General features: G+C 28.2%; 1 protein-coding gene across 1 annotated transcript in view; it reads left to right on the top strand.

The window, feature by feature from the left end:
• LOC118182733 (leucine-rich repeat flightless-interacting protein 2) overlaps window positions 1-27,449 on the top strand; it is a 99,246-nt gene extending 71,797 nt beyond the window's left edge. Inside the window, exons 7-13 of the mRNA XM_085816943.1 lie at window positions 787-879; window positions 4,106-4,268; window positions 5,235-5,284; window positions 5,630-5,750; window positions 8,642-8,721; window positions 14,825-14,929; window positions 16,386-27,449. Coding sequence (XP_085673069.1) covers window positions 787-879; window positions 4,106-4,268; window positions 5,235-5,284; window positions 5,630-5,750; window positions 8,642-8,721; window positions 14,825-14,929; window positions 16,386-16,493 — 720 coding nt within the window. The 3' untranslated portion in view covers window positions 16,494-27,449. The remainder of the gene's footprint in view (window positions 1-786; window positions 880-4,105; window positions 4,269-5,234; window positions 5,285-5,629; window positions 5,751-8,641; window positions 8,722-14,824; window positions 14,930-16,385) is intronic.
• Window positions 27,450-27,991: the final 542 nt, after the last annotated feature.

The following is a 27,991-nucleotide window of genomic DNA, read 5'->3' as shown; positions in this document are numbered from 1 at the left end:
CCGAGCCAGCCTCACAGCCTTATCTGCGGCGGAGGGGTGAGCTGCATCAGGCGTAAATCCCTCATAGTCATGGTGGGATGCTAACCAGCCAATCAGAGACTTGGATTTTGAATTGTGTGGGCACTCCCTGCCTTCTGCTGGCGTGCGAGCAACTTTCTCACCATAATTTCTCAATTTTGAATTTTTGATGAATATTTTTGAACAATCCACAATAAATGAAATGCGAATTAGCAAGGGATGACTGTATATGTTTTATTGTGTTTAAGTGTTAGAGAATGCCACTTATTAAAAACAATCAAAAAGCTGCTCTGACATATGATCTTGATGTACTCTATCAAGTTATGATATAATAAAAGAAATAAGTGATTTATGTTGCCTGGGTATTAATTTATATGGATGTTAACATTTCAGTCTGATTATCCTTTGTTCAAATAAGCTTTAAACATTGCAGGGGGAGGAGAACTGGAAATTTCTATATTTCCAAGCTAAAGTTGTAATTTTATAAATTACTGCCATAATTAAGGCATTTTTGATTGGAATATTTTTATTTAATATAATTTTCTTATTTTTTACTGTTTGTTATTTAAGTATCCAATTTTCTTTTACTTTTCAGTAAAAACTTTTTGTTTATGTTTTTGTATTGTGTATTAAAATAAAACAAAAAACAGTAGCATTATTTAAAATGACTTTTAAATAATGCTACTGTTTTTTGTTTTTTCTATTTAATATATATATATATATATATATATGCGTGTGTAAATTGTATCTGTACCTTTATATCTCTAGGTATATGATCTATTAACAAGAGATTTCAAAAGTGTTAAACAAGAAAATGAATGTCTGCTTCAAAGCTTAAAACAGAGGGACCAATTAATACAGGTAATATTTTATGTCTCTCTCTCCATTAAGTATAACTTAGATCATAAGTTCTTTTAAAAAGTGTTTGTGTTATGAAACATTAACTGAAATTTTCTCCGGTAAGTGCAACAGGAATTATTGCTCTTAAATCAGTCATTAAAACTAAAAAAATGCTATATATAATTGATTTTATATCCCCTTCCCTATTCATCATAAAATGAAACAAATTCAGGATGCACTTCTTATTCCTGTACACTTTTTGTTGTTGTTGTTGCTTTGTGTGTGTCTATGAATAACTAGTTATCCCCTTCCCTTCCTCTTCAACTGACAGAAAATGCTTAGTGTGCATGATTACAGTTTGCACTTATTTGCTAAATTAGTTGAACAACTGTATCACTAAAATTTTTCTAGACATCTGATAACTATATTATATTTTGCAACTTGAGTGAGTGAGTGAGAGGTTATTGGCACAAAACCGGAGATGATTAAATGCACCAAACACAAGATGGGATGATTACAATTGATGAAATTAAAATACAATAAATAAAACCAAGTGGACAAATGTACCAAATCCAGAAGATGAAGTCGTATAAAAACAAGGTAAAAGCACACATCAAAATCCAAGACACAATCTTTTTTTGTTAAATCAAACAAATTACATAAGGTGATAAAAGCCAGTCTCTTTTGAATAACAAAATTAATTACAATTGACCTCTCTTCTGATTAAATGGTCGAGAGGTAAGTCACAGCTATTAAAATATTTCTGACGAAGACTATTAAAATATGATGAACAGATACACAAACATTACAGTTTAAACGAATAGGCTCATTTTCAGCTTTCAGAAGGTAGTTATGTGTCGCTTTAGTGTCACCAATTCTGAGGCGAGTCAGAAGAACTTCCTCCTTACGATTTCCAGCAAAATCCCAATGCTCAATTCTAGGCTTTACATTTTTTAACTTGTTGTTAAGCTGAACGTTCCAAATTTGCTGCCATTTTTTCCGGATCTTTCCCTTGATGACACGAGCCCACCAGCGGCCGAGCGGTAAAGTCACTGAACACTGGTAGTTCGGTCTGAGGTTCGAATCCCGCGAACGGGCTGGCTGCATGGGTGTTTTCGTGGTTTTTCCCATGTGTAACGTGTATACGAGCCAGTTTCCCTTAGAAAGTCCTCCATAAGGCATCCCTCCCCTTAGGCAGATAGCCCTAATGTGCTTTGCCATAATTAAATACACACACACCCTTGATGACACAGCAGATGTCTCTAAAAGGGACAGCAGATTTTGCTGCGATATCTGCGAGCTCATTTCTCTTTATACCTGCATGTCGAGGAACGCAGCAGTACAGGACTTCATATCCTCGAATTGTTAAGTTTATATGAAGCTTGAGAACATCCACTACCACAGGATTTTGAGTGTTGGGAAAAGCTTCCAACGATTTAGGAGCACTATACGAGTCTGTATAAATTATGAACTTTTTGTGGCAGAGCTTTATTTTGCAACTTGAATAGTTCTGTTAATGTTATGTAAAGTAGAAGTAGTATTGTAAGTAGCTCAGAATGACTTTTTTTTTAATTTATTTTTAATAGATTATTTACTTTTTTATCTTTTTTTTCAACATCTGCATTACTTAGTTTATTTTGAAACAATACATCAATTTTGAGGAAGTGGTGGTAAGCAATATTATTTTGAATAAAGATGCACCTAGCAAATTTTATTAGCTTTATATTTTAAAATATTGATAAATAAAATGGAAAATGTCAACCGTGATTATGATATTGTCTTGTATTGAAAACAGAGCTGAGCATTTAATTATTTTTCTAATTTTCTTTATTTTGCTGGTGAATCACATGTAATATTTTTTAATTTTTTAACTTTTAATAATCCATTGATTTTTATTAATATGAAAAATTGGTGGTTCCAATAGTTAATTTAATCAATGAATATTTTAATTAAATTAAATTCATGATGTATATGCAATCCTTTAACACACATGCTGGAGTCAAAAATAATGAATTTATTTTTGACTCCAGCAATTAAATGAATTATCTGTGACTACAACAGCATCCCTTCTATAAGCAGAGAAGGAGGAGTGACTGAATAAAACAAGTAATAATCAATACAACGAAACAGTAAGGCAAAAAATTGATAAAGGTTTCAGATTGTAACAGTTGTCCAAAAGGATTTGTTAAGGTTTTTTGTCGCTAAGCTCGAAGTGTACCTGTCTGTTGCTTCACTCACTTCTACTAACTTATTTGTTTTTAGCTTTATTATTAAACATCATTTTCTTTGCACTTATGCCACATACAGTTGAATAGCAAAATTACAAAAATTTTGAAACCAACATAGCAAACCTACGTGTGTCTAGAATTCCTTATGTAGCCTTAAGTGTTAGCATAATTGCCTGTTCTCAGTTCATCATATCAACATTAAGTATTCTTACGTCTTTTTATTATCAAAGTTTTGTGTGTTTACTTTATTTATTAAATATCACATTCCTGGCGCTTACGGCACATAAAATTCAATTCAACAGCAAAATCATGAATCATTTAAAAACAGTGTATCTTTAGAACTGCTGATAGGCAGTCTCACAAGCTGAAGATAAAATTGTTTTATTCTGTGCAGTGTTGCCAATGCCCGCTTTGAAATCATTAAGTCTGTTAATCAAAAATTTGTTTAAGTTTTACAAAATATGAAATAGATAATAAAACAAATTCAAAATTTGGGGTTTCATATGCCAATGTTCAGGTAGAAGACAACATTATTGAAAATTTGATGCATCTAGGTACTGTTGTGTTTTCACAGTCCAAGAAACATGCATACATTTATGCAGATTCTTCATTATCCAGTTTCTTTAAAAATGATACAGAACTATAAAATTTGGTGCCAACAATTTGAAAAGGGATGCAGCCTTCTCTAGGGATTCAATGCAACAAAAAACTTCTTATGGCTGTTCCTTTTAATATATACTATAGCTAGAATTATGCAAACAGATATTCTGTGCTGAAACATTTCTCAGAATTCTGTCCTCTAAATAACTTTAAATCACTTTGAGATTAATATAAAATGTGATGTATTTTAAGTTTATGCTTCTTATTTCTTACCTGAGGCAAGTACATTCACTCCATCTTTAATGCAACTGAACTTAAATGACTGCATCATACTTATGCAGTTTTAAAAATGTAATCGTATAAGAAAATTGTTTCAATTTTTTTTTTTTTTTTTTCCTCTTTTCCATTTATTTATAAAGGAACATGGACTTGTTCTTGTGAATGAAAATGTTATAAATGGTGATATAAGTGAAGAACATTCCCCTAAACTTAATGGAAGAAAGAAAAGCAAGCAGTATTCTGCAGCCTTAATATCTCAACGTTCAGCTCAGCTTTTAGATCAAGTGGGAAATGGTTCTTTAGGTAAGTTACATGAAAAAAAAAAACGTAATACTCAGATTAAAAACCTTATTATGCTAACTTCTGTGCCTAAAATTCCATTCTGTGCATATATTTTCCATAAGCAACAAACCTGATTATTCTCTTCAGCATGATGTAGCTGCAAATAGTAGCCAGGTATTAAAATAATTTTAGGCTTTTCAGAAACTTTATACTTTTAATATTTTATGTTTAAAAAAGTCATGTTTTTTTTTTTTGTTTTTTTTTTTTTTTAACTAACCCTGAAGACACTGCACCATGACAGGGGAATTTATTGATGTAATTTTGTAACAGATTTTTTTTATGTAGTTGTTTACAGTTTCTTTCTAAAAGAAATAATGCATTAATGATTTATGATATTAAACCTATATGAGTAAAATGCACATAATAATGCACTGATGATCTGAATTGCATTCATACTTATTATTCAGGAAGGTGAACTTCAGTTTACTGAAAACTGATATATTTTCCCTAATGTCCTAATGAAAAATGCAAGATATGCTGGAAGTAAAAGTACATTATTCATGTTTTTCTCCATTTGTTTAACATCTAAAACTAAAAATAAATGTATGCCTGAAATTTTCAAGACTCATCAAGTTCAGAATTTGAGCATTTTGTAAATAATGATACAGTGAGTGGTTTTGATTTATATAAAATTAGCATACAGTGAGTATTAGCAATATATCAGCATACATTAAAGAGAAGAAAAAAATGCTTATTTGACCCTAAAAACTAAACAATTTTAGATTAGATTCACAGAATTGTTCTGTATATTTCAAGGATATCAGCTTTTAACTGATAAATTTTTTAGTTGAATTTAGAAAGCACTTGAATTGATTTTGGATGATTCTTCAAGAGCATATACTTCAGTTCTATTGATATATTTGTATATTCTGCATTTATAGGTTTGATAATTAATTATGCTTAACTGAATTTTAATCTCATTTTCAGATGTTAGGTTAAAGAAATTTGTAGAAGAAAAACAAGAACTTTTAGATGAAGTAAGCATTTTCAAATTGTTATTTATTATTTGCATTGAAAAATTTAAGTAATAGGAATAAAAATTTTCAGTTGTTAAATACATATGCTATGCTACAGGTTTAAAATTTGATTAATCTTCTATACTGATGTTTGCTTCTTGCATAAATGTTACTTTTTCCAAATGCTTTGTGCAGTATTTTTAATATGTGGTGTATATGAATTTATGCATACATGCTATTTTAACAAAGCTTTGAAAGTTAAAAGGCTTTACTTGTTTGTTTAATTGCTACATGTGAAGTTTTGATTTCAAAACATCTCTCTAAAAAAAAAATAAAAAAATACTGACATTGAATGAATTGTTACAGATCTATAGGTTACGTTTAGATTTGGAAGAAGAAAGGCAAAAATTATCTAAATTGGAGAATTCTTCAACAAACCATGGTCCTCATGTGAATGGACCAGATATAAAAGTTTTAGAAGTTCAGCGTAAGTTCATAAATATTTTCTAAGATTATGTGAAATGCATATATTAAAAATAATAGCATAACAAACAAAATAGAAGAATGTAAATTAAAGGATTTTTATTTCTTTAAAATTCAATAAGGATTATAAAAAGTTTAATCTTGATAAAAGTTTGAAAATTTACTGAAATCATTAAAAAAAATTTTGTATAGTTTTTTTTTTTTCTGATAATGTTAATTAAAAAGACAATTTTCTTTTCAAAAGTATAGGTTAATAACCATATTCAGTGCATATTTAAAAACAATTCTTGTTGTGCATAGACTGGCTGAAGGTTTTTTATCCAGTTCTTTTATTTAGAATCAGATGACGTTACTGGCCTTCTAACTGATTCTTTTTCAAATTTGCCTTCTTCATGTTGAATTATACTTTTTATATTGTTTCACAAATAATTAAAACACATGATAGTAGACATGACTTTTTCCCCATTTCCTTATCTGAAAAAGAAAAAAAAAAAAAAACTCCTTGTAGTTGGTTTTTCAATTTTTCAATGTTCTGAATTCCCTCAATTCAAATGTCACAGCAGGGCTATGGAGTTGGAATCGGTGTTAGGCACATTTTGGGGTAAAATGAATCGGAGCTGGAGTTGCTAAAAACAGGTTTTTGTTGGACAGTTTGAATTTTAAATGAAATTAAAGTGAATTGAAAAAAAAAATTAATAACAAACTTGAGTTATTATTTTTGTTTATGAACTATATACATTAATAAATAGTTATTTTCTATTTTATTGACGTATTAAAAAATAAATATAAGGTAGAAGGATGGATGTGATATTTGTCATTAGTGATTAAACTGGTTCATTTAGTTACAAATCTCTGATAAATTTAGGTAAGCAGCAAGAACTCCCAAAATTGATGCCATTCTTAGGAAGCGAGCAGGGAAAGGAGCAATTATTGATCAAGCAGTGCGATTGGGAAGTACATATTTGATGATATAGAGGTTGTTAGAATTAAAAACTTTTTTAAAAGATGTAGATAACCCTAATGTTTCACTAACAGAAAGACTGTGAAATGATCTTTCCAGAACTGGAAACTCTTCTTTCTACGCCGTGTATAGTCACAAAAAAACTACGACCTGAAGAATTAACAGGAGGCAAGAATGGAAGAATGTGATGTATGTTCTTTCTGAAATGGTGGGTTTATTGCAAAAGGAATCATTTCTTCAATGAAGAAAAGAGGAACTAGTTTGCTAGACAATGATATCTTGCTGGGTTCAATGTATGTTGATCCAAAACACTGGATTTTGTTAGATGACGAACAAATGAAGAAGACAAAGAAAGTCATCTATGAACTTTCAATAAGAATGAAATTATTTTCAGAACAGTTGCAGTATTCAAATCAGAACAGTCAAACTGCAGACATTGCAACTGAGTCTCTGTCATCCTCTTCTAGTGATGAATTAGATTTTGAGAAATATTTTTTGATAATATTGAAAAGGCTAAGGCAAAGCGAATGAAAATAAAGAACCAAAAGCCTTTAGATATAAAAATGAAAAATTGCAAACAAGATTTCTGCATGGCTTCTGAAGAAATAGAGAAATATGATTGCTCTTGCAAGACACCTCTTTTAGAACTTATAAAAATCTATCCTGGAAAGTTAAAAGAAGTAGCCTTAACAGTAAGAGCTCTAAGATTATATGAAATGCATATATACTCAAGTTGGTGTGGAGACTCTTCTCAGCTCTGAAGTTTATCAAATCGGATCTATGGTCTTCCGACAAAGAAGATCTTGCCAAAGCTATACTGTTTCTTAGAAATAAGTAATGCCAGTTTTTCCATTTCATAATAAATGCTAATTAATATAAATAATTTGCTATGCCATCAATCAAAACTTGTGTGTGTGTGTAGCATCTAGTACTTCTTTTATATTAAAAAAAAATAAGCTATAACTTATGCATATATGTTTACATATAGATATATGAGGGAGTCAGAGTCAGTCATTTTCCCTGTGTCACAGTGCAAAGTCACTGTTCACTATCTGCCTATGGATGTGCCTTATATATAATCCTTAGTAATCAGCATATAACCTGCCAAAATGTGATTTGTCAATCACTCATGTGATCATTATCTCTGAAACACTGAAGCATTACTTAACGCTTAATCAGTGCATCCATATTGTAATATTGCAGTTGTTTCATTGTGGTTCTAGACAAGAATCATGATGTTTTGTTCATCACAAATTCAACCATGACTTATATTAGTCATAGAGATATTTTTTTAAGTATTTTTACTTGTTGTGACCACATATTGAAGTCTGTCATTATCTAGCAGCAACATTTCTTACTTATCATTTCAAACACTTCATATGTATAACTCTCCACAAAATTCAGAACAGAGTTGCTTTGCAATGTTTAAAAAAAAAAAAAAAAAAAAAAAGAGGCAGATTTAAAACTTTTTAACCAGGAAAGTATTGCTCATTTTAGATAAGATAATTCACAATTTTTCTGAATATACAAGCATGTATAAGCAGTTGTCTTAATTTGAACTTTTGTGAATGTTTAAAGAAAAATCAGTGTTATATTTGTTATATTTGCTTCTCACCCATAAAATTTTTATTACCTGTGACGGCATATGAATATTTATGATTTAGAGTAAAATAGAAACCATCGAGTGTAAAGTATATCATATTATCATTCTGTGACTGTTTGTTCATCTGTATAGGTAATTAAAAAATTATGCATAGCAAGTAAATGTATAGAGAATTCAAAAGTGTTTTCATGATGTGTGGGAGAATGTGTAATTTGCTTTAAGATGTTTTGAAATAATTCAGGATTTCATAATGAATTTATCTGTGTTCAACTTCATTACATTTTTTATTGATGCACTTTAAAAAAATAATAATAATCTTTTCTTTTTTTAGGGGAAGCTAACAAACAAGTTAGTGATTACAAATTTAGATTGAAAAAAGCAGAACAAGAAATAACTACTTTACAAAGCAATGTAAGGGAATTTTCGTTCTTAATTTTCTCATTTGAATGGTTAAAAAATAAAAATAAAAAATTACAATTGAAAATAAATGTAGTAAAAATTACAATTGAAAATTTTCGGCATGAAGGGGTTACATAAAAATTAAAATTAACTGATTTTATGTGCAAGGTTTAAGATGGCATTAATGAAATAAATTTGAAAATATGTAATTTTTTATCTAATAGAATTTTCATGTGAAATTTATTTCCTTGTTTACATACGAGACATTTTTTAGAGCAGTTTTCCTGAATTCTGTTAACTGCGTTATATTTTTAGAAGTTAGTATAATCAAGATTTTTATATTTTATGGCTAGTTTATGTAATTGAAAAATTACATTTTAGATTTACAATTAAACTTTTAATAAACACAAAATGGGTGGGAAAAATTCAAGTAATTCTGAATTCTGTATTTTGACATTATTTTCTATTTTCTATTTATCAAAATTGTTCTACATTTTTAAAGTTATTTAATCCTTCACTGGACTTTTTTAGAAACGTATTTTAAGTAACAAACTTTAGGTTGAAATTTAATGTCCAATCACTTATTTTGTAGGTATTTAGTGCCCATTATAAATTTAAATTATGAATAGCTTTTAAATATCTTTTAATATAATTGTCTGAAACTGGTGATATGCAGGCCACATGCAGTCCCTGAATACATTTCAAGTATGCATTTGTTGTAAATATGACAGAGCAAAGATTTCAAGATTTTAGTTATTTAAAGACCAAGTGTACATTGTTTTCATTACCTGTAAAAATGGACCTGAATAACATACCAGAAAGTCTGTAAATGGAGCTAATTAATTTAAAATGTGATATAAATCTTATTCAAAGATTTGAAGATACACATATTTTTAACTTTTATTCATACTCATCAAAAAATAAATATGCTGATTTACAAACTTTTGCACTAATTGCTTTGTTGGGAATATGTTTATATGTGAACAGCTGTTCTTCACAAATGAAAATTAATAAGAAAAAAACTTGAGTGCCTGAAACGCATGAACAATCCACGATGAAGAGAATGTCTATTAATTTCTGTCCAAGTCTATAAACTTTCTCAGAATCAAAATGCATTAAGCGAGAAGCTGTAATAGGAGATAAGGAAAGTTTATAATTATTTGGGTATGAAATCTTAGCAGATTTTTTATTTATGATTGGAAAAATAAAAGAAGTAGTCAAGGTTTTCATTATTCATTCACTTTCATTCCACTTGTAAAGTTTTCTCTAAAAATTAATTGAAATGGTTTTAGTTTAAATTGAAGTAAATTATTTAGTAGTTAACTAAACATGTTAGAAGTGTTTGAAATAAATGTCAGTCTAAGAATTTAATATTTAGCTGTCAGTATATTTGAATTATTAGGTTGTCAAGAAAGTAATTTCAGTTTCCACAAATAATTGTGTCATTTTTGTTTTGTTATTTTTTCGTCAAATTGTATAATTTTTTTCTTTTAAGTTGTAGCAGCTGGCACTTAGGTGTGTAAAAAAGGTTCTGTATATTTTTGTTTCAACTGTTAGTTTAGGGTCGGTTTTAACCCTTTATGGCATGCTACATTTTAAAGTTGAAATTTTGATTTTAAGAAAAAGTAGGCAGTCTAATTAGGCCTAGAGGAGTACACAAGTAAAATTTTGTGAAGATAGCACTTAACATTTTAATTCTGTGGGTGTGCCCGGTGCAGGCACACTGATTGAATAGAGCTTCAAAAAGAGTGCTGAAACAAGCATTGCTGGGAAGTGCGTAAAAATGTAAGAGAATTTGCCTACGATTTAAAAACACTAGATTCTGAATACCGTAGCAGATTTAGCATTACCTAGGGTGTGCCACGGGAAGACCTGCTACTCTACACGCACCCCTAAAAGCTCTTTTTTGGTTATATGATGATTACATGCGTATGAATGGGAAAAAAAAGTAACTTGGGTATATGATATTTACATTATTTACATTTCATATTTACACTCTAGTCTATTTTTTTCATAGTGGTACTTTTCGAAGTGCCACCTTTGAAAAAGCACAACCCAATATTGTATGTTTTGCACATGTACCGGGCTCCATATCAGATTCACTATTTGAAGCAATTCGTGAAGCACTTTCAGTACTTCAGAAATGGTCAGCCCCCTTAAATCCGTTTGCAAAATAATTAAAAATCTGTAAAAATAAACTAATATTATATGTACAATTAGAAATTATAAGCTATAAAATAAAATTAAATAAACGTCTAGAACTCAAAACTACTAAACATAGCGCTAGCGAAACTTTGAACGAAAGCGAATGAGAAAAAGAGAACTGCTGTAGAGAAAAACCAAACAGCTAACTGATAAAATTACTCTTGACCTTCAGAAAATCACCCCAACAATTTATTAGTTAATAACGAAATGTCCCCTCCCCCCCCAAAAAAAAAAAGAGAAAGAGGGGGGGAAAAAAAGAAAAACAGGAAATGAGACTGAGATGCGGAGAAACAAAGAATACAGTCTATCAGTTGTGCCCGGTCTGGGAACACCTCGGGTTCGCCGTTCGATTTTAGGCAAGATTTCAAGGTAAAAATTTAAAACTAATATAGAATAAGGAGATTATCTTACAGCCAAAAAAATAACATAGAAATTTCTTTTCAAACAATTCCTTTTATACCCTAAAATAAATAAATAAATAAATAAAAATCTGAAGGATTTCTTTGAAAAATGAGGGTCTTAAAACACTAAATGTGGCTAAAATATATGAACTGGTTTGTGTTGAGCTGCCATCTACTATAAATAAAGAAGGTTCAGAGTAACCTATAGTAACCTCTAAATCCTTTTTCATTCAATTTTTCTGTGCGTATAGAAGGAAATTTTTAGGTGTGCCCAGACCGGGCACACTCTCAAAGGGTTAACATAAGATGCAAAAATAAACATTTTTATTTTTTATTTTCATCAAGAAATCAGCTGAGGTTCACAGAGAGATATGGGAAGTTTATGGTGTTGATTACTTAATAGAGCACCTGTTTCAAAATTGGTTTAAAAAATTTCATTTTGGAGATTTTTCTCTTGAACATGATCAGTGTTCTGGTCGACCTTCTCAAGTTGATGACAACAAAATTAAAGCCATAATTGAATTGAATCGACATATAACTGTGCAGGAGATTGCAAAAAGGTTAATTTTATCACATACAGGAATTGAAAATCGCATAAAATGGACTCGTTAAGAAGCTTGATATTTAGGTTTCGTATAAATTGAAAGAAATTCGCTTAACATGAAAAATCAATGTATGCGATGCGAATTTCAAACATAATGCAGTCGACCCTTTTTACTTCCCTGTACAAAGTAAAAAACAATTATTGTAATTGCGAAAAGTTTCAGGTATCGTATTTCGACGAAAATAACCATTTTGACTGCTATCGAATGCAATTTAACTATGGTTTTGCATGACATCTGTACGTAAGGACAGAATAAAGGACTCTTTTTTTCCCAGAAAAATTATAAAACGATTTTAAAATGGATTATAAAGAAATTTTTTTCATGGCATCTGTATGTACATACATCGCATAACTCAAAAACGAATAGCCTCAGAAAGTTGAATTTTTGTATATAGAACTGCTATAACATGTAGATGTGCACCTCCCTTTTTAGTTGCAATCGGCCGCACCAAAAGTATATAAATATATGTGTTTATATATATCCACTCTGTTACTCGGCTCAGCGAGTCCAGTTTCTTTATTCTTATATGTTTGTAAATTGTGCATTTTTTGCTTTAAATGATTGAATTATAATGTTCTTATCTTCCGGTTAAGGTTTTTATGCCTTTAGTTAATCTGTATGTTATAGTTTTAGAATTATCAACAATTTTTAAAAGTTGTTTAAGTGTGGCTAAACCTAACTTTTTTTTGTCATAGCAGCCGTATTTGTTTACATTTCAAACTTAGCAGAATAGTGTATTTGTTCCCAATCTAGAGGAACTAAGCTTTACAACAACAAAGTAACGTCTTCTTTTATTATTATGAATTAAATTATGTGTAAATCATTCTGGAATTATCATTTAAGTTATTAAATAACTCCATATATTGACTCACCATAGCATCCTCAACAAATTATATCAGTTTCTATCACTGTCTTTTTGCCGTGTGAGACCAAAAGTAAACTTTCAGTTTTGTGTGCCAAAAATTCTACCTTCTTGCCCGCTAGCCAAATTGCTTGTTTTTGCGTAAAAACTGTAATTTTTTTTTTAAAAGATTTCTTTAACCCTATTTGGTATTTTATGTTTTTCTATGTCTTTAATTTTTAATGAAGATATTTTGTGTTTTTATTATTTTTGCCTTACTGCGAAGTGAGAATTGAATTAATTGAATGAGAAATACATCTCTAATGAAATTCGAGTAAATAAGTGTTTCATATTAGCAGAAAATACTGTAGTCAGTCTGTTTTGGACAGAGGAGAATGTTTATGAGTAGCGCATGCATATTAGGTAAGCAGCGCTGAATCGTCTGTGAAAAAACTGTTTATTTTTTATTTAATTTCTTTTGTACATCATTTTAGATTTATTATAATATTTGAATAGAACATGTGGCAACAATTAGATAATACTTCAGATGATATAATTTTTTTGCGTTTTGAGTTATAAAGTGAATGAGATGTAATGCTGTTAAGTGAACTTAGCACCAGAGTATTGCTATGGTAAGTAAATATAGTGAATTTTAAAAAGTTCATTTATTCTATTGTGGTTTATGCATTATCAGCGAAGTAGATTTAATTCAATTCAATAAGTTTCAATGAAATACAGAAAAAAAATGTGTATAATTTAATATTCCGTACAAGGAAGATGTGTTGTACACATCAGATTTTTTAAAAAGAATTATCACTGGGGATGAAAAATGGATGGTGTATAATAACACTAATTGAAAAACATCATGGTATGTTTCAAAATAATCTAAGATTGCTATAAATGAACATCAAACACTTTGAAACAAATCATCAATCATAGTATTCGGTGGTTCGGTATTCAAACAAATCTATGTGCTTTCGCAATAGAAATCTTTCAAATAGGAACCGAAGTGTTTCTAATCAAATAGTGTGCAAAGCAACAAACATCCATCCATCGAGCTGCCGGTGTAGAGTCTATGGAAATTCAGAAAGCACATCGTGTTTCATACGCTACGCTAGCACCATCTATCAATTAATCAAAATAATTTCCCATGGTATGAGCATGATGAATCAACACAAATCATGTTGAAAGCTAAATTGCATCAGAAAATGATCATGTTGTCAGTTAGGAGGGAGTACAAAGGTATTGTGTAGTTTGAGCTGCTTCCAAGCAACCTAATGATTGACTCAGATGTTTACTGCCAACAACTTATGAAATTGAAGGAAGCAATCGAAGAGAAAAGGCCAGAATTGGCAAATTGCAAAGGAATCATGTCCCGCCACGACAATGCGAGGCTTCACACATATTTAGCAACATGTACAAAATTATTTGAGCTTGGTTAGGAATTGATGTCACATCCCCAATGCAGACCCAACCTTGCACCATAGGATTATCATTTATTTCAAAGTTTACAAAGCTTCTTAAATGTTAAAAATTTCAGTAATAACGATGACCTTGGTTCACTTGGTTGAGTTTTTTTGCTGATAAAGACCAGAAGTTCTAAGAGTACACAATTATGAAGTTACCAGGAAGATGGCAGAATGTCATTGAACAGAATAGATGATATTTGACTGATTAAAATTCATTTTTTATATAGAAAAATTGAGTTTTGTTTAACACAATAAACTGAAATTACTTTCTTGTCTACCCAATACAAAGCATATGTAACAAAAATGTCTTTATCAAACTTTATCAAATCAAACTTTAGTTATCAAGTAAAAAATGAATATAAAATTGATTTTTTTCCTTTGCGTTATTATTATTGTTTATGTATGTTTTGATAAAATTTAATAAGCAGAATTTGAAATTTATTTCAAATATTTTTATTGTGTTAATAAAAATTTTCATTCTTTAAAAAAAAAAAACAGTCTGGCCTGTCAGCTGCATTCAGCATGCATGCAGCTTGAGTTTTAGACCATTGTTCTAATGTTTAAGAGATTTTTTTTAATGAAAAATGTTTTCAGATTTCCAGATTAGAAAGTCAGGTTGCTAGGTATAAAGCTGCAACAGAAAATGCTGAGAAAACGGAAGATGATTTAAAAGCTGAAAAACGAAAAGTCCTCAGAGAAGTATGAAATGTTTCTTGATTTTAAGTATTTGAATATCCTAACCTATGAACTATACCTTAACTTTAAACTAACACAAGATGATGACTGGTGGTGGGAGGGAAAGTAAAAACAAATAAGATGAGACAACTAACTCGCCATGAACCTTGTTCTCTAAGAAAAATTCCTAGGCTTCACCAGTAGGGTGGCCTCAACTTGTGTTCTGAATAAGTTATAGAAAATTGAAAAAACGTATTAATTAAACAAAAATTGTTACATCACAATAATCATGGATGAAAACAACTTAATTATTTCCACAAATATCACTACACTTTCTTTTTCATAGTAGCCACACAGAGTGTGACTAACATTGCATATGCAAACAGGTTGATTTGTAAATGACAGAACAAGCTGCTCATTTCCTCGCGATCAAATCGCAAATCACAAATCATTTCAACTGAGCATTTTTGACAAAACCATAAAGGTCTTTGACATTACCATGGTAGAAGCCGTCCATTAACTCTATTACATAAAAATATATGCATTCTGCATAAACTTATTTAGATGCAATAACTAATTTACATGTCAAATTTATGTAATACGGTTCAAATATAAACTTATTTGGATATAAAAATTATTTTTCATACTATTTAAATAATCAGTGACTGTTATATTGTCTAATTTTTTAAAAGCATACAATAGAGTCATATCCATAAAAATAAAATGAAACAAAATTAATACAAAAGGATTTTATTAAATATACAAAACTCATTTAAAAACAACAAACATGAACAGATAATGCATGTATTTAACAACATTTCACTTTTAATCAGGACTGAAATTTTTGAAATTATTCAAGTTTTAATAGAAAGCATTTGAATAAGAAAATAAAATAATTTGATAAAAAATATTTGAATTAAAAAATCCTGCTAAGATAAAGTAGTTTCATGTTTTTATAAACACAAATTTAATTTCAGTAATGATGCTATAGAAATTTTATGTTGGAAGTAAAAAAACTAAAAGTAAATTGATATGAATTTATAACAAAATCATATTTATTATGAATGTCTGCTTGGAATTACAAATTATAATATTTAAACTTTCTGTCATATTTTGTTGTTCATTTGTTTTTAGAATCATTATAAGTAATTTATTTGTTAAGTATAATACATTTTTTAAATTATGAATTCATCAGTGTAATTCTAAAGATAGAACTGACATAATGACTGATAAAAGTATAGTTAAAATTGTATATTGAAATTATAACTTCAGGTTGTGACTTTGTTTTTATCTTCCTTTTTCTTAAATATTTGGTATTTGTAAAAATTTGCATTTTGTCAATTTAATATGTTAAATAATTTAGATTGTAGAATTGTGTTATGAATGATCTGCCTGTTTTAAAAATTAACCCTAAATCAAAAGAAAAAATTTAATCAATAAATTTATTTTTAAAAGTTTTCATTTCTTTTTGTTTTTAAAGCTAAGAGAAGCTCAGTCACGAATAGAAGAACTGGAGACTTCAAATACTCATCTTCAGAAACGCATTGACAAGCTGAAGTCTGCTCGAAATGCTTTGATCAAAAGTTAGTTATCTCAGGTTCACAATACAGTGTAAATGATGTTTGTAAAAGCTGACAGTTTTAATACATTTGGCAAAGGTTGCAATTATAAAATTTGCACACTTTGACTAGTGAGACCTTTATTAGACTCAATGTGCAAATATTTAACCAGCTGAAGGTCATTTAACAGAATATGTTGAAAAGCTTCTCTTTGTGTATATTGTACTTATCTTAATATGATGATTAGTTGGCATATGAAGATACCAGTAACATGTAAGTTGCAAGACATGTAAGTTATGTAAACTTAACTGTCACTTCAGGTGCTCTTCTATTTGATTTGATGGAACATTGCAAATCAGTTGCCTTAGATTTTATGTGGTAAAGTAAAAATTATAATTTATTTTGCAGTTAATCATAAGAAACAAGATTATGTCATTCAAAATTAATAATCTGTTACACAATTTTTTCTCTAATTTAAAAGCCTTTTTTTTTAACATACTGCTTTAAAAAAATGCTTATTGCTCATCAAAAATTCAACTTTTTTTTCATGTTTAGTTTTTAAACTTTTATAAAATTTTAATTATAAAGTATTTGCAACAGTGTATTCAAGAATTCTATATATTTATTATAAACATATGAAGTATAATTTAAAATAATTCCTATTTTATTTGTAGAGTTCATTAAACGTATTCTAAAAAGCAATATCGATGAATATTAATTTTGTGTTCTGATGAATATTAATTAATTTTAATTGAAACATAAAAACATAACATTTATGTGTATTTTTATACCAGTATTTTTAAGTTCAAAAATGTTCTTTTATGTAGTTTCTTTTTTGCATTATCACTGTACTTTCTGTACCCAGTAATTTAGATGAAATTTTGCAAACTCATTTTCTTTTTTTACTATTGTCAGTTATAAGTTACTGAATTTGCCATGTTCTTGCCTTACCAAAAAATATTTTCTTGTAAATATTTTCTTTTATATGTGATTTTTGTACATTCATATGATAACAAAGAAATATGAAAATAAGAGTAACCTGTAAAATGTTTTCCAGAAGTGGCCCTTTATTTTAAAATTTTGATAATCAGGTACTTCAATAAATGAAAATTTTATAGTTGCTTTCAGATGCTTTTGAGTATTTGTATTTAAAGACACTGATCATAATACAGTTGTATATTAGATTTGCTGTTATGCCGTTGCATGATTTTATATTTTCTAGTATGTTTTTTTCTTTGAGTCATTTCTCTATATAGCTTTTTTTCTGTGAATTATAAGAAATGGGTAATTTTTATATATGCTGTGTTTCATATTTGTTTTGTTTTGTTTTGTTTTGTTTTGCTCGTTTATTGTTTGTAGATAGGGGGAAAATTCTGGTTAATTATGGAATTTGATTTAAAAATTTTTGTCCGGTAAGTTTTTAGTTAAGGTACTATATAAGGGCCATATGACATATATCTGTGATATTTTTGCATTTCTTGTGTTCTGTATCTTCAGAACTTCTTGTTATTTAACCTTGAAATATTTTTTATACTCTTCCCTTCCTTCCTTAACATTACTGATAACTTTTTATGGAAATTAGTGTAATGTGCACCATATTTTTTAAGGAATAGTAAGTGATCATCCCATTCCATTTTACTGGTTTTTTTTTTAGTATGATAAACTGTGAACATGCAAAGTGAATTTTTTTTCACAGCAATGCTATTTTTTATTATATCTTTCTTCCATTTTCTAAATGAATGCCATAAGTGTATTCTGTATTAGTACATAAGATGTATGAAGATTTTTAATGCATTCTTTCACAGCAAAGCATTCCTAAGTTCCTGTTTTCTTAGATTTATGTATGTTGTATTTAAATTATATTAAATGCTAAGATTGTAATCTTCTAGAGTATATTAAAAATTTAAAAGAAAATGTTGAGAACCAGCAAAAACAAATTTAGAACTTTAGTAAAAATGAAGTAGTCTAGGCTAAGTGTCCAAAATGTTAGAACAGTCAAATTGAACTATTTTTGTTTTCCTCACAGGGATGAACAAAAATAATTCAATTGCTCATTGTAATAAATTGGCAAGAGAGATCACTGGTACTATGCAATTTTCAAACTGAAAAAATAAAATAAAAGCTAATTCAGTTCTTGTATTTCTCAATATATTATTCTTTTGATATTTTCATTTAATTTTTCTAAAAACTAAATGCAAAAAATTCATGTTTTTGTTTATAGTTATGCAAAATCATAAGCTAAACATGTTTCTCTAAAATTAGTACACATTATTAATGGTGCTTTTCACACATTTATAAACCATAGCAATTGTACATAATGAACATTATAGAATGTAACAAAGAGAAATAAATAAAAGTGAAAGCAATTAACTCAAAACGCATGCCATCATCCCAGAATAGTTGCATAGCACCACCGTAGGGGATGAAGATCTTATGCAGTTGTTCTGAATTAATCATTTATTTTGTTTTTTCAATTTCAAAATTACATAGTATCATAAACATTGACCTGTCCTACCACTTAATTAGAATGAGGAATTGAATTACTTTTATGCATCCACGTGATGAGAGCAAAAATAGTTCAATCTATACATAAAAGTTCAATCTAGTCATAAAGACATTCTATAATGTCTTTATGACTGCTGTAACATTTTGGCCATTTGGCCTAGGCTACTTCACTTTTGATTAAGTTCTAAATTTGTTTTTACTAGTTCTCAACTTATTTTTCATATGCATTTTTGTAATACTTTGAGTGGTTATAATTTTAGTATTTAATATAATTTAGTTATGGTAATTTTTTTCTGCTAAAGCACAGCTATTGTTTTTTTCACTTAAGCAGTATGTGTATTCATTAAGATTTTTCTTAATTCATTTTCATATATATATATATATATATATATAATGTATTTTCTGATATTGATATTCTGCGGTGATTGTCTTTCTTTCATTTAAAATATCTTCCTAAATTTGAAAATAAAATAATGCTTGGATCACTAATTTAAATCATTCACTACTTTAAATTTCTTCCTTTTAATATCAAGTTAGTCTGTAATTTAGCGTCATTGGAGCTAAAGAAAAAATTGCCCTTTCTACATCTTGTACATAGTATGGTTTTGTTGAAATCTTTCTTTCTTGAATGTTTTTCATTCTTTGACATTTGTTATTTGTTTTATAAATTTTTAATTGTCTTTATGATATAAAATTGCCATGTAACCACTATTTTTTTAAATACTTTTCCTTTTTTCTTAATCTGTTTTTTTCTCTTCCTCCAATCAGATAAATACTAAATAATTTAATGTTTATGAATTGTTAAAATTCAGGATTTATCATATGTTTAAGTATTTTTGGAAGGTTAATAACTTAAAAGTAACCATACTAGGCTGAAATATCATGTTAAATTTTCCCCCAGTTTATACTTATTTCTGCAGTGAGATAAACGTTATATTTTTTAAATGGGCATGAAATGTTAAAATTTAGGATTTATCATAAGTATTTCTGTAAAGTTACTAACTTAAAAGTATCCAAACTAGGCTGAAATATCATATTTAATCCCTCTCAGTTGATATTTATCTTTTATTTTTAAATGGTCCTGTGTCATTTTCTATGAGAACTTTTTTTTTTGGGGGGGAGAGGTTGGTTAAGTTTTTATTGCATAAAATGCATTTGTAATTTGGTTACTGTAATGCAGTTAATATTGCTTCACTATCAGTATTCTAATTAGTATTTTTTTTTAATTTAATAGAATTTCAAGTTCTTTTATTTTGCACTTTTAATTCACTTTTATTTCTCCTTGTTGCATAAAAATTAAATGAAAATATCAAAAGAATAATATATTGAGAAATACAAGAACTGAATTAGCTTTTTAAGTTTTTTATTCTGTGTAATGTATGTATTTGTACATGTTGTTACATATATTGTGACTGAAAACAACGAAACTACTCAATAATGCAGCATTTGTATCATTAGTGTTCTGTATTATATTTCTGTATAGATTTTATTTTTCAATTAAATTTTTGATCAATTTTGAAAAATAGTATTACAGGTCTATAATTTTATGATAATTACATTAGAATTGTGTGATAATTAGCACATTTCTATGAAAACAATGTTACATGTTAGTAGACATAAGATAAGGGCGGGAAAGAATTTACTTGAATTTTTAAATTTTGTTGGTTATTATCAAACCCATATTAGAACAACATGAATAGTGGTAAATCAAGCAGTCCATTTAATCTCATAATAGATTGGCATTTTGAATCTTATTTTTATAATTCTCTGTTTTGCTTTGCAAATATTACTACTTTGTTTTGCATATAGGAATATAAATTAATTAAAATTAATATTTATATAAATTAATTGGGTTAAATATTCATGTAAATTACTTTTGTTGTATTAATTTTTGAGCATATTAAGTTGAATGATTGTTTTCATTGTAGTTGGAAGCCAAATAAATATTTAAAGAATGAATTCATATGCTTAAATGAGCTCAATACTTTCCTACAGAGAATTTATATAATATAGTAGATGTTTAATTTAACATTGTTTCATGTATAATAAATTTATAAAAAAAAAAGACAAGACTTGAAATTTTAATTATTGATTCCAAAAGTGTTTTTTTATTCCCCCCCTTTATGATAGAACTTTTGTAGTATTGGTTTTTAGTATATCTTCATGCTTAAAATAACATTTAAAGTTTCATGCAGTTAAAAATCTTGTCACTATACATAATCTGTTATTCCCAAAAGAATTTTGCAAATTCCATTTATCTCTGAATACAGTTACATCAATTAAATAAGTGTATGATTTTTTCTTCTCTATTTCTTTTCTTCCCTGTATTTGGGGAGGGGGTGTATGTTGTGTATTAAAAGAATTGCATTTTCAAAACTAGTTATTTTAAAAAAATCTTCTTTCTTAAAATTTTAATAGCAATTTTCACTAAATTTTGATTATCTCAAGTGATATGCCAAATGTTTATTCATAATTTGATATGCCAAATGTTTATTCATAATTTTTTAAACATCTAATCTAGATTAAAGATTGCATTATTTTGCTTAGAATAAACTATTTCTTCAAGAATAAGGCATATTTATTGATGTACTTGAACTAATTAAAAAGTTAATATATGTTATTGTTTATATATTTTCAAAATTCCAATTTACAACTTGAGGAAAATACATTTTTACATGGAATCAAAAGTGTAGATTTGTTTTAAGTTATCATTGATCAGTGTCTTTAAATAAAATCTTGCGGTTTTTAACATATCCTTATAAACTAGCACATAATGTTGTTCCGAAGCTTGTCTAGACAGGAAGAAAAGTACTGTTGTAATATTTTTTGTGTTGTTAGTGCCATGTGTTTTCATTTAGTTAAAAATCTGTATTTTATATTTGGATGCTGTGCTTCCATTTTTATATTATCTATACTTTTTCATTAATTCCTTTTACCTCTGTTGAGCAGAGTACATTTTGATATTATTTTCTTTTTATCACGTATTGCAAAAATTATCTTAAGAAAGTCTTAAAAATTTATTGTGTAAAAGTAAATTGTTATTAACAAATGGTAAAATAATTTTGAGAATCTAGATTTGTAGCAAAACTATGCAATTTTTGCCAAAGTGCCTGAAATGACATTATCCTTTTTCACGTAATCTGAAAACATTTTCATACATATACTAGTGTGTCTTTTATCTATAAGAGTTTGTTTTAAGTTGCTTCTCCCAGCTCATTTTCAGTTACATGATCTTTTAACATCAAAATGTATCATCATTTTTATTCTGTCACCATACAAACATGTGAAAAAGTTAATTTTGTAAAATATTTGTACTACAATTGTGAATTGAGCCTGATATTTCATTGTAAATAGTATTGCACAGGAAATTGATTTCTTGAAATTATTGCTTCTTTTATATCTACATCATATAAGGAATTTCAACAAACTTATAAGATTTTAACATGTCCTACATTATTTTTGTGAACTGCATTCATGTGAAAAGTTAATATGATTTGAGAGTCTGGTACTACTGATAAGAAAATTTCTGATTCATTTTTAAAAACAGAATAACATACTTGTAATGCTTGGATGAGTTAGCAGGAGTAGATTTTGAATTTATGTAAATAATTTTTCTAAGTTGTCATGGAGGAAAATCAATATTGTAAAAATTAAAAATAATGGGATTCAGCAGCTGTTAATTGTTTGGTAAACTGCATTACAAAGCTGTGTATTGTACTGTAAATTTTAATTACAAAAAAACCTTATTTATATGGAGTTTTTACAAATAAAAGCTCCACATGTAGATCAGATTCTGAGTTTAAAGTTAATCTAATTTGTTAAAAATACTGTAGCAGAAATTTTCAAAAATTTTCCATTCTGATTAACCCTGTGAGTGGCATGGCTCTTTGGATCTGCTCATGAAGACATGTAATTAAACACCTGTTATCTAAATTTTTATAATTACTTATTTAGTCTGTGTTTTCATAAACTTTCATTCATTAAGATGATACATATATTATTAAAGAAAGCAAAATATTTAAAATTATAATCTAATATATTCCAAATAACAAAAATTCAGATAAAGGCAGTCATGCCACTCAGGGGAAATACATAATTGCTACTTAAAATTCTTATAAACTGGATATTCATTTTTTTATGAAAGCTGGATATAAAACTGCTGTTTTATTAAAAACTAAAAATATTGGCTTAAGTACTTTTGAGTTTTAAGCTATTATTCTATGCAAAGTCTTCCCTCTTCCTTCTTTCTTTTAAATCAGCTTTACTTTTCAGTTTTTAATAAAACAACAGAGTGAGTCATTTGATAGATAAAATGATATGCAAAATTGGAAGAACAGTCATATTACTTCATGAATGTTAAAATGATATTTCATTATTTGTCTAGAAAATTGTCAGAGAAAAGGACAAAATTTCAATCCCTACATTTTGTAAAAAAATATATTTTATTAATGGCATGCTTTATTTTCTCTTTCATAAACATTCTGTTGATTAGTATAAGCATTTATATATCACTGTAAAAAACAGTATTATCTTCATGCTCAAATCCGTTCTTAAATATATAAATATTGATTCTTAGTATATAAACATATTATAGTCACATCCGCATGAATTGCGAAGAAAATGACAGTATATAGCAGTGTAAAACAGCCATTACAGTGAAACAGCTAATACTGCTTCTCATTCTTTTATTACTTTTCATTTATCACAATTTTACAAGCATTTATGTTGCTTTTAACTGACGATAAAAGTATGTTTTACCTTGATATTTAACTGAATTGTAAATACATTTTTAGTCAGATGTAGTGTTCAGATTTTATTCAAAAATAAAGCACAGGTATCATCTGTCGCAAAACTTTCTAGTTACAATCATCATTTTCTGTTGTGTTTGTTTTTGTTTAAAAAAAGTCTATTTTTTTAATTGTATGCAGATTAATAGATAATTTTTAGTGTCACTGTATGCTGAATTTGAGTACTCATTGTTTGAATAATGATTACTATATAAGCCGTAGTTTAAAACTGACATAAAAAAAATTTTGCTAATGTAACTTGTCATGCTGAATCTTACTACTCCATAATGTAACCAAATCCTAACTGTATGGCTTGTCAACTATTTTTATTATTATTATTGCTGTTGTTTTTTTCCCTACCTCATAACTATTAAAAATACTTTAGGATTTTAGCCCTTAAAAATCAAGAAGGAAAATTTATGTGGTTTGTGTCATTCTTGAAGAAAGGAGTATAAAAGAATATATACAAATAAAAAAGCATGAATAGATACACTAATACTGCTGTAATGTATTATTCTCAGTACTATTTTTTATATTTCCACATTGTGAATTATCATCCATTCCTTGCTGTGCATAAAAACAAAATTTGTTGTTAAGCTTGTTTAAATCTGTAGATTCTTATTACTGGTATGGACATGTAATTATCAATCCTAAAAGAAATTAAAGGAGAAAATTGTGAAATGTTATCTTCAGTATCCATAGAATCTTTCTGTAATAAGGCTAGAGGTGGCACTTAGAGATGAACTTAGTAGGGTGACTGCATGACAAGGAATGCTCAAAAAAGATGTGGATCTTCTGTTTCAGCATTTCATTAAGGCTGAGTCAGTTTGAAAAATTCCAAAACTTGATCATTCTTTTGGGAGAATCTACTTCCTAAAGCCAGGGAGGAAGTGCAAAAATGTAATAGATTTGAAAATCGTGTGCAAAAAAGTCATAGAAGGTAGATACTAAGCACATTATTTTATTAAGTTACGTCTGCAAACTCACCATTTATATTGATTTCACTAATTCTAGAAATAATTGCAGTGCTGTTCATACTTAAAATTTCTTGGTTAGTTTCAGAATATTTTTTGAGCCTAAATCTTCAGTTCCTTGTAAACTAATAGTGCATATTGTTAAAATAGTATGCTGTATTTATTCTTTGGAAATAAAGGAAGATGTTTAACCTGCATCTCAAAAGATATCAAATCTATTGATAGACCAGCTATTATTGTTAGTTTGTAAGAATAACTGTATTCTGTAATGTGACAGTGATGCAAGTTAATGTGTCGATATATATCCCTTGCTTAAATGTCATGGACAAAGATCGTAAATGCAAAGAAAGTGTTACCACATTAAAGAAGCTTTAAAAATGTCATACACCATATTTACTTGCATATGCCCCCCCCCAGTGTTTTCACACAAGGTTTTTAAATTTTTTTTATTATCATCATTTTCCCTTTCCTCGAGGCATTCAGAAAGCAAATTTCCATAAAATTTTAAAATGGGTTCATCCATGTAGTACTTGTTTTAATTTTACTAATTGATTTGCTCATGAATATTGCGTGAATGGGCTCTAATTAATGAAATAACTATAGTGAAAAGCTTCAAGAAAATGGGGTTATCCTATTCTGTTGGTAATTTTGAAAATCATTGCTTGAGGAAAAACATATTCAACTGATGATGGTGACAACTTGCAAGCTGTAGCAGACAACCCAAACAGCCGTTTTAGCAGCACTGGATGAATTTAGGCCTTGGAAGTAGCAGTGGGGCAACAATAAGAATGGGCGAGACTTTACTGTTAATATTACTATCTGTTTGTATTGGGATGTAGATGTCTTTTAAATATATAATATTGGGATAGTGCCAATAGTTTACCCATGATTATTTTTCACTTGTAATGTTCTGTAACTCCATTCTTTTGATATTAAATCATTCACATAAATTCACCCTCTCGATTTTTGTATGATAAAATTAGTGAAAAAAAGGGAGAATATGCAAATAAACACACATCTTTTGTATTGCTGGGTTCTGTTCTCCTAAACATGCCTGTCATTTATTTTGTTATTAATTATTGATTAATCATACATTTTAATTGGAATAATGAATGGCCCCTAGAAAATATTCAAGGCCTGAAGTTTTTCAGTTCCTGTTATGTTTGTGATGTTTCTTTGTGAAGATATTCTTGTTTTAATATCATACCCATGGAATTTAAATAATCTGTTATAACTAGAAACATACAGATAGGCAATTTCACTGTATTTTAATTAGATAAATGCAAAAGTTATTCATAAGTGTTTCTGGAAATTATTTGACCAATAGTACACCCTTATTTCGATACTTGTAGTCCTCACTGGGAAAAAAGAAAAAACTTTTCAGAAAATTTTAAATTAGGCAAAAAAAAAAAAAGCACGATGGAGTTATTGAAAACCTATGTCAAACTATTGTTGTAAATTGTTGAACTGAATTAGTTGTTTTTGCCTAATTGTAAGTAGTTGACTATAATTGAAACTAAGTTGTTGGTGTCTGAAATCTTTGGTTTTCTGTAATTTGGAAATTTTTATAATGCATTTTAAACTTTTTTGGCAACTTTAGTTTGGTTTATCATTAAATAAGTTCTTTCAGATAATAATTGAATAATTGAGTTATATTAAATCTTAGAAATAATTAAATCTTTTTTTAATGCTCCGAATTAAAGTTTTTGGCAGATTCTTGTTCTCTTTGAAAAAAAAAAATCCTATAAATCTTTGAAAATACAAATTCTAGACATATTACTATTTCTTTTAAACAGTTAATAAAATACTTTTTTCTTCCAGAAAAGATCTATATCATGTTTTAAGTTGTCTAACTTTAATAGGCTACTATTCGATGTTTCGATTGCTACATGTATAGGAAAACTATGAACTTTACTGTAGATGCAAAGAAAAACTGTTCCCATAGCTGAGAAAGAATTTAATCATTCTTCTGTACTTTTTGCCATAATCCACATTTATACTTCATTTATACTTATTTTGGCCTTTTTTAAAAAAGAATAATGAACAAATAAACCATTCGTGGAAGGTTTATTGGAATTTTTAAGGGGCATATGCATTACTGCTTTCACTAATTATTTTTGTAAAAGTTATTTTTTAATTTATATATAAAATAATTTTAAAAATTTCACTCTACAAAAACAAATGTATGGAATTAATTTCTAGTTTGCATTTCTCTATTTATCATCTGATATTTAGGTAGTGCAATAAAACCCTAATGCATATATTACCTTACATGCTTCAAGAATTTCAAGTTTAGTTTAAAAAAAGAAAAAAAAGCATTTAAATTTGTAATTATATTTACAAATTGGGCATGGTCCATACTGTATTTTCATTCAGTAATAAACTTTATATTAATAGACTCCAATGTTTTGAGTACAGCAAGTGTAAAAATTGGCTTATTCATTCTCATCTGCAGCTGATGCTGTGCTGCTTTTCTTTCACATTTGAGATCATTTTTATGGATAATGAATTTTTATGATGCAATAAAAAAAATAAGATACTCGTTGATTAATTTATTAGTTCAGTTTGCAAGGATGTAAGAGTCCTTTTTATTCTTGTATATAATTTTTCATACACTTTTGTAGCTCAGCTGCTTTTATGTCTTGTATTGTTACTGAGGTCTATTACTCTGTAATATGTACTAGTATAATTTTATAAATAAAATGTTTCATACCCTAAATTTGTATTTTATTAACCCCCCCTTCCCCAAGAATGAAAAAGATTGTGTTGATGAGAATAATTAAGCTCTTATATAGTTGACCGAGCACTTTTAAGGTTTCAGTTATTTAATAACAAGTCCTTCAAATTACATTTATTCTTTGACTGCTGGGAATCTTGTATACCAGTTAAAGATTTTGACTATGAACAGGAAAAGAACATCAAATTACGAAGGTAAATTATTGAGCAGTCAACAGTAATTAAATTCGTAACCTTTACAGCTGATATAAAATATGAAAAAAAAAAACTTTTTAGTTATTTGGTTTTAGATCAATGCATTAAAAGTAAAAAATGGTTTTTTATTTATCATAATCATATGTGACTAAAAGTAAAATCAAGGTAAGTTTTAAATTACCATATTTAATAATCATGCCTATATTTTAAATCAGAATTGTCAGGTTGAATGTAGTCATTCTTATACATGGCGTTTCTGTACTATCAAGTTCTGTTGTTATTTTGTTTGGTTTATTTGATTATCGCAAAGCACTTTAAGGCTATCTGCCT

The sequence above is a fragment of the Stegodyphus dumicola genome, chromosome 5 (genome assembly GCF_044657685.1).
Source record: "Stegodyphus dumicola isolate Sdum_Otavi_A_Nest chromosome 5, ASM4465768v1".
Classification (NCBI taxonomy): Eukaryota; Metazoa; Arthropoda; class Arachnida; order Araneae; family Eresidae; genus Stegodyphus; species Stegodyphus dumicola.
Note: the sequence above shows the minus strand (reverse complement) of the source record. Positions and strands in the feature narration are given on the sequence as shown.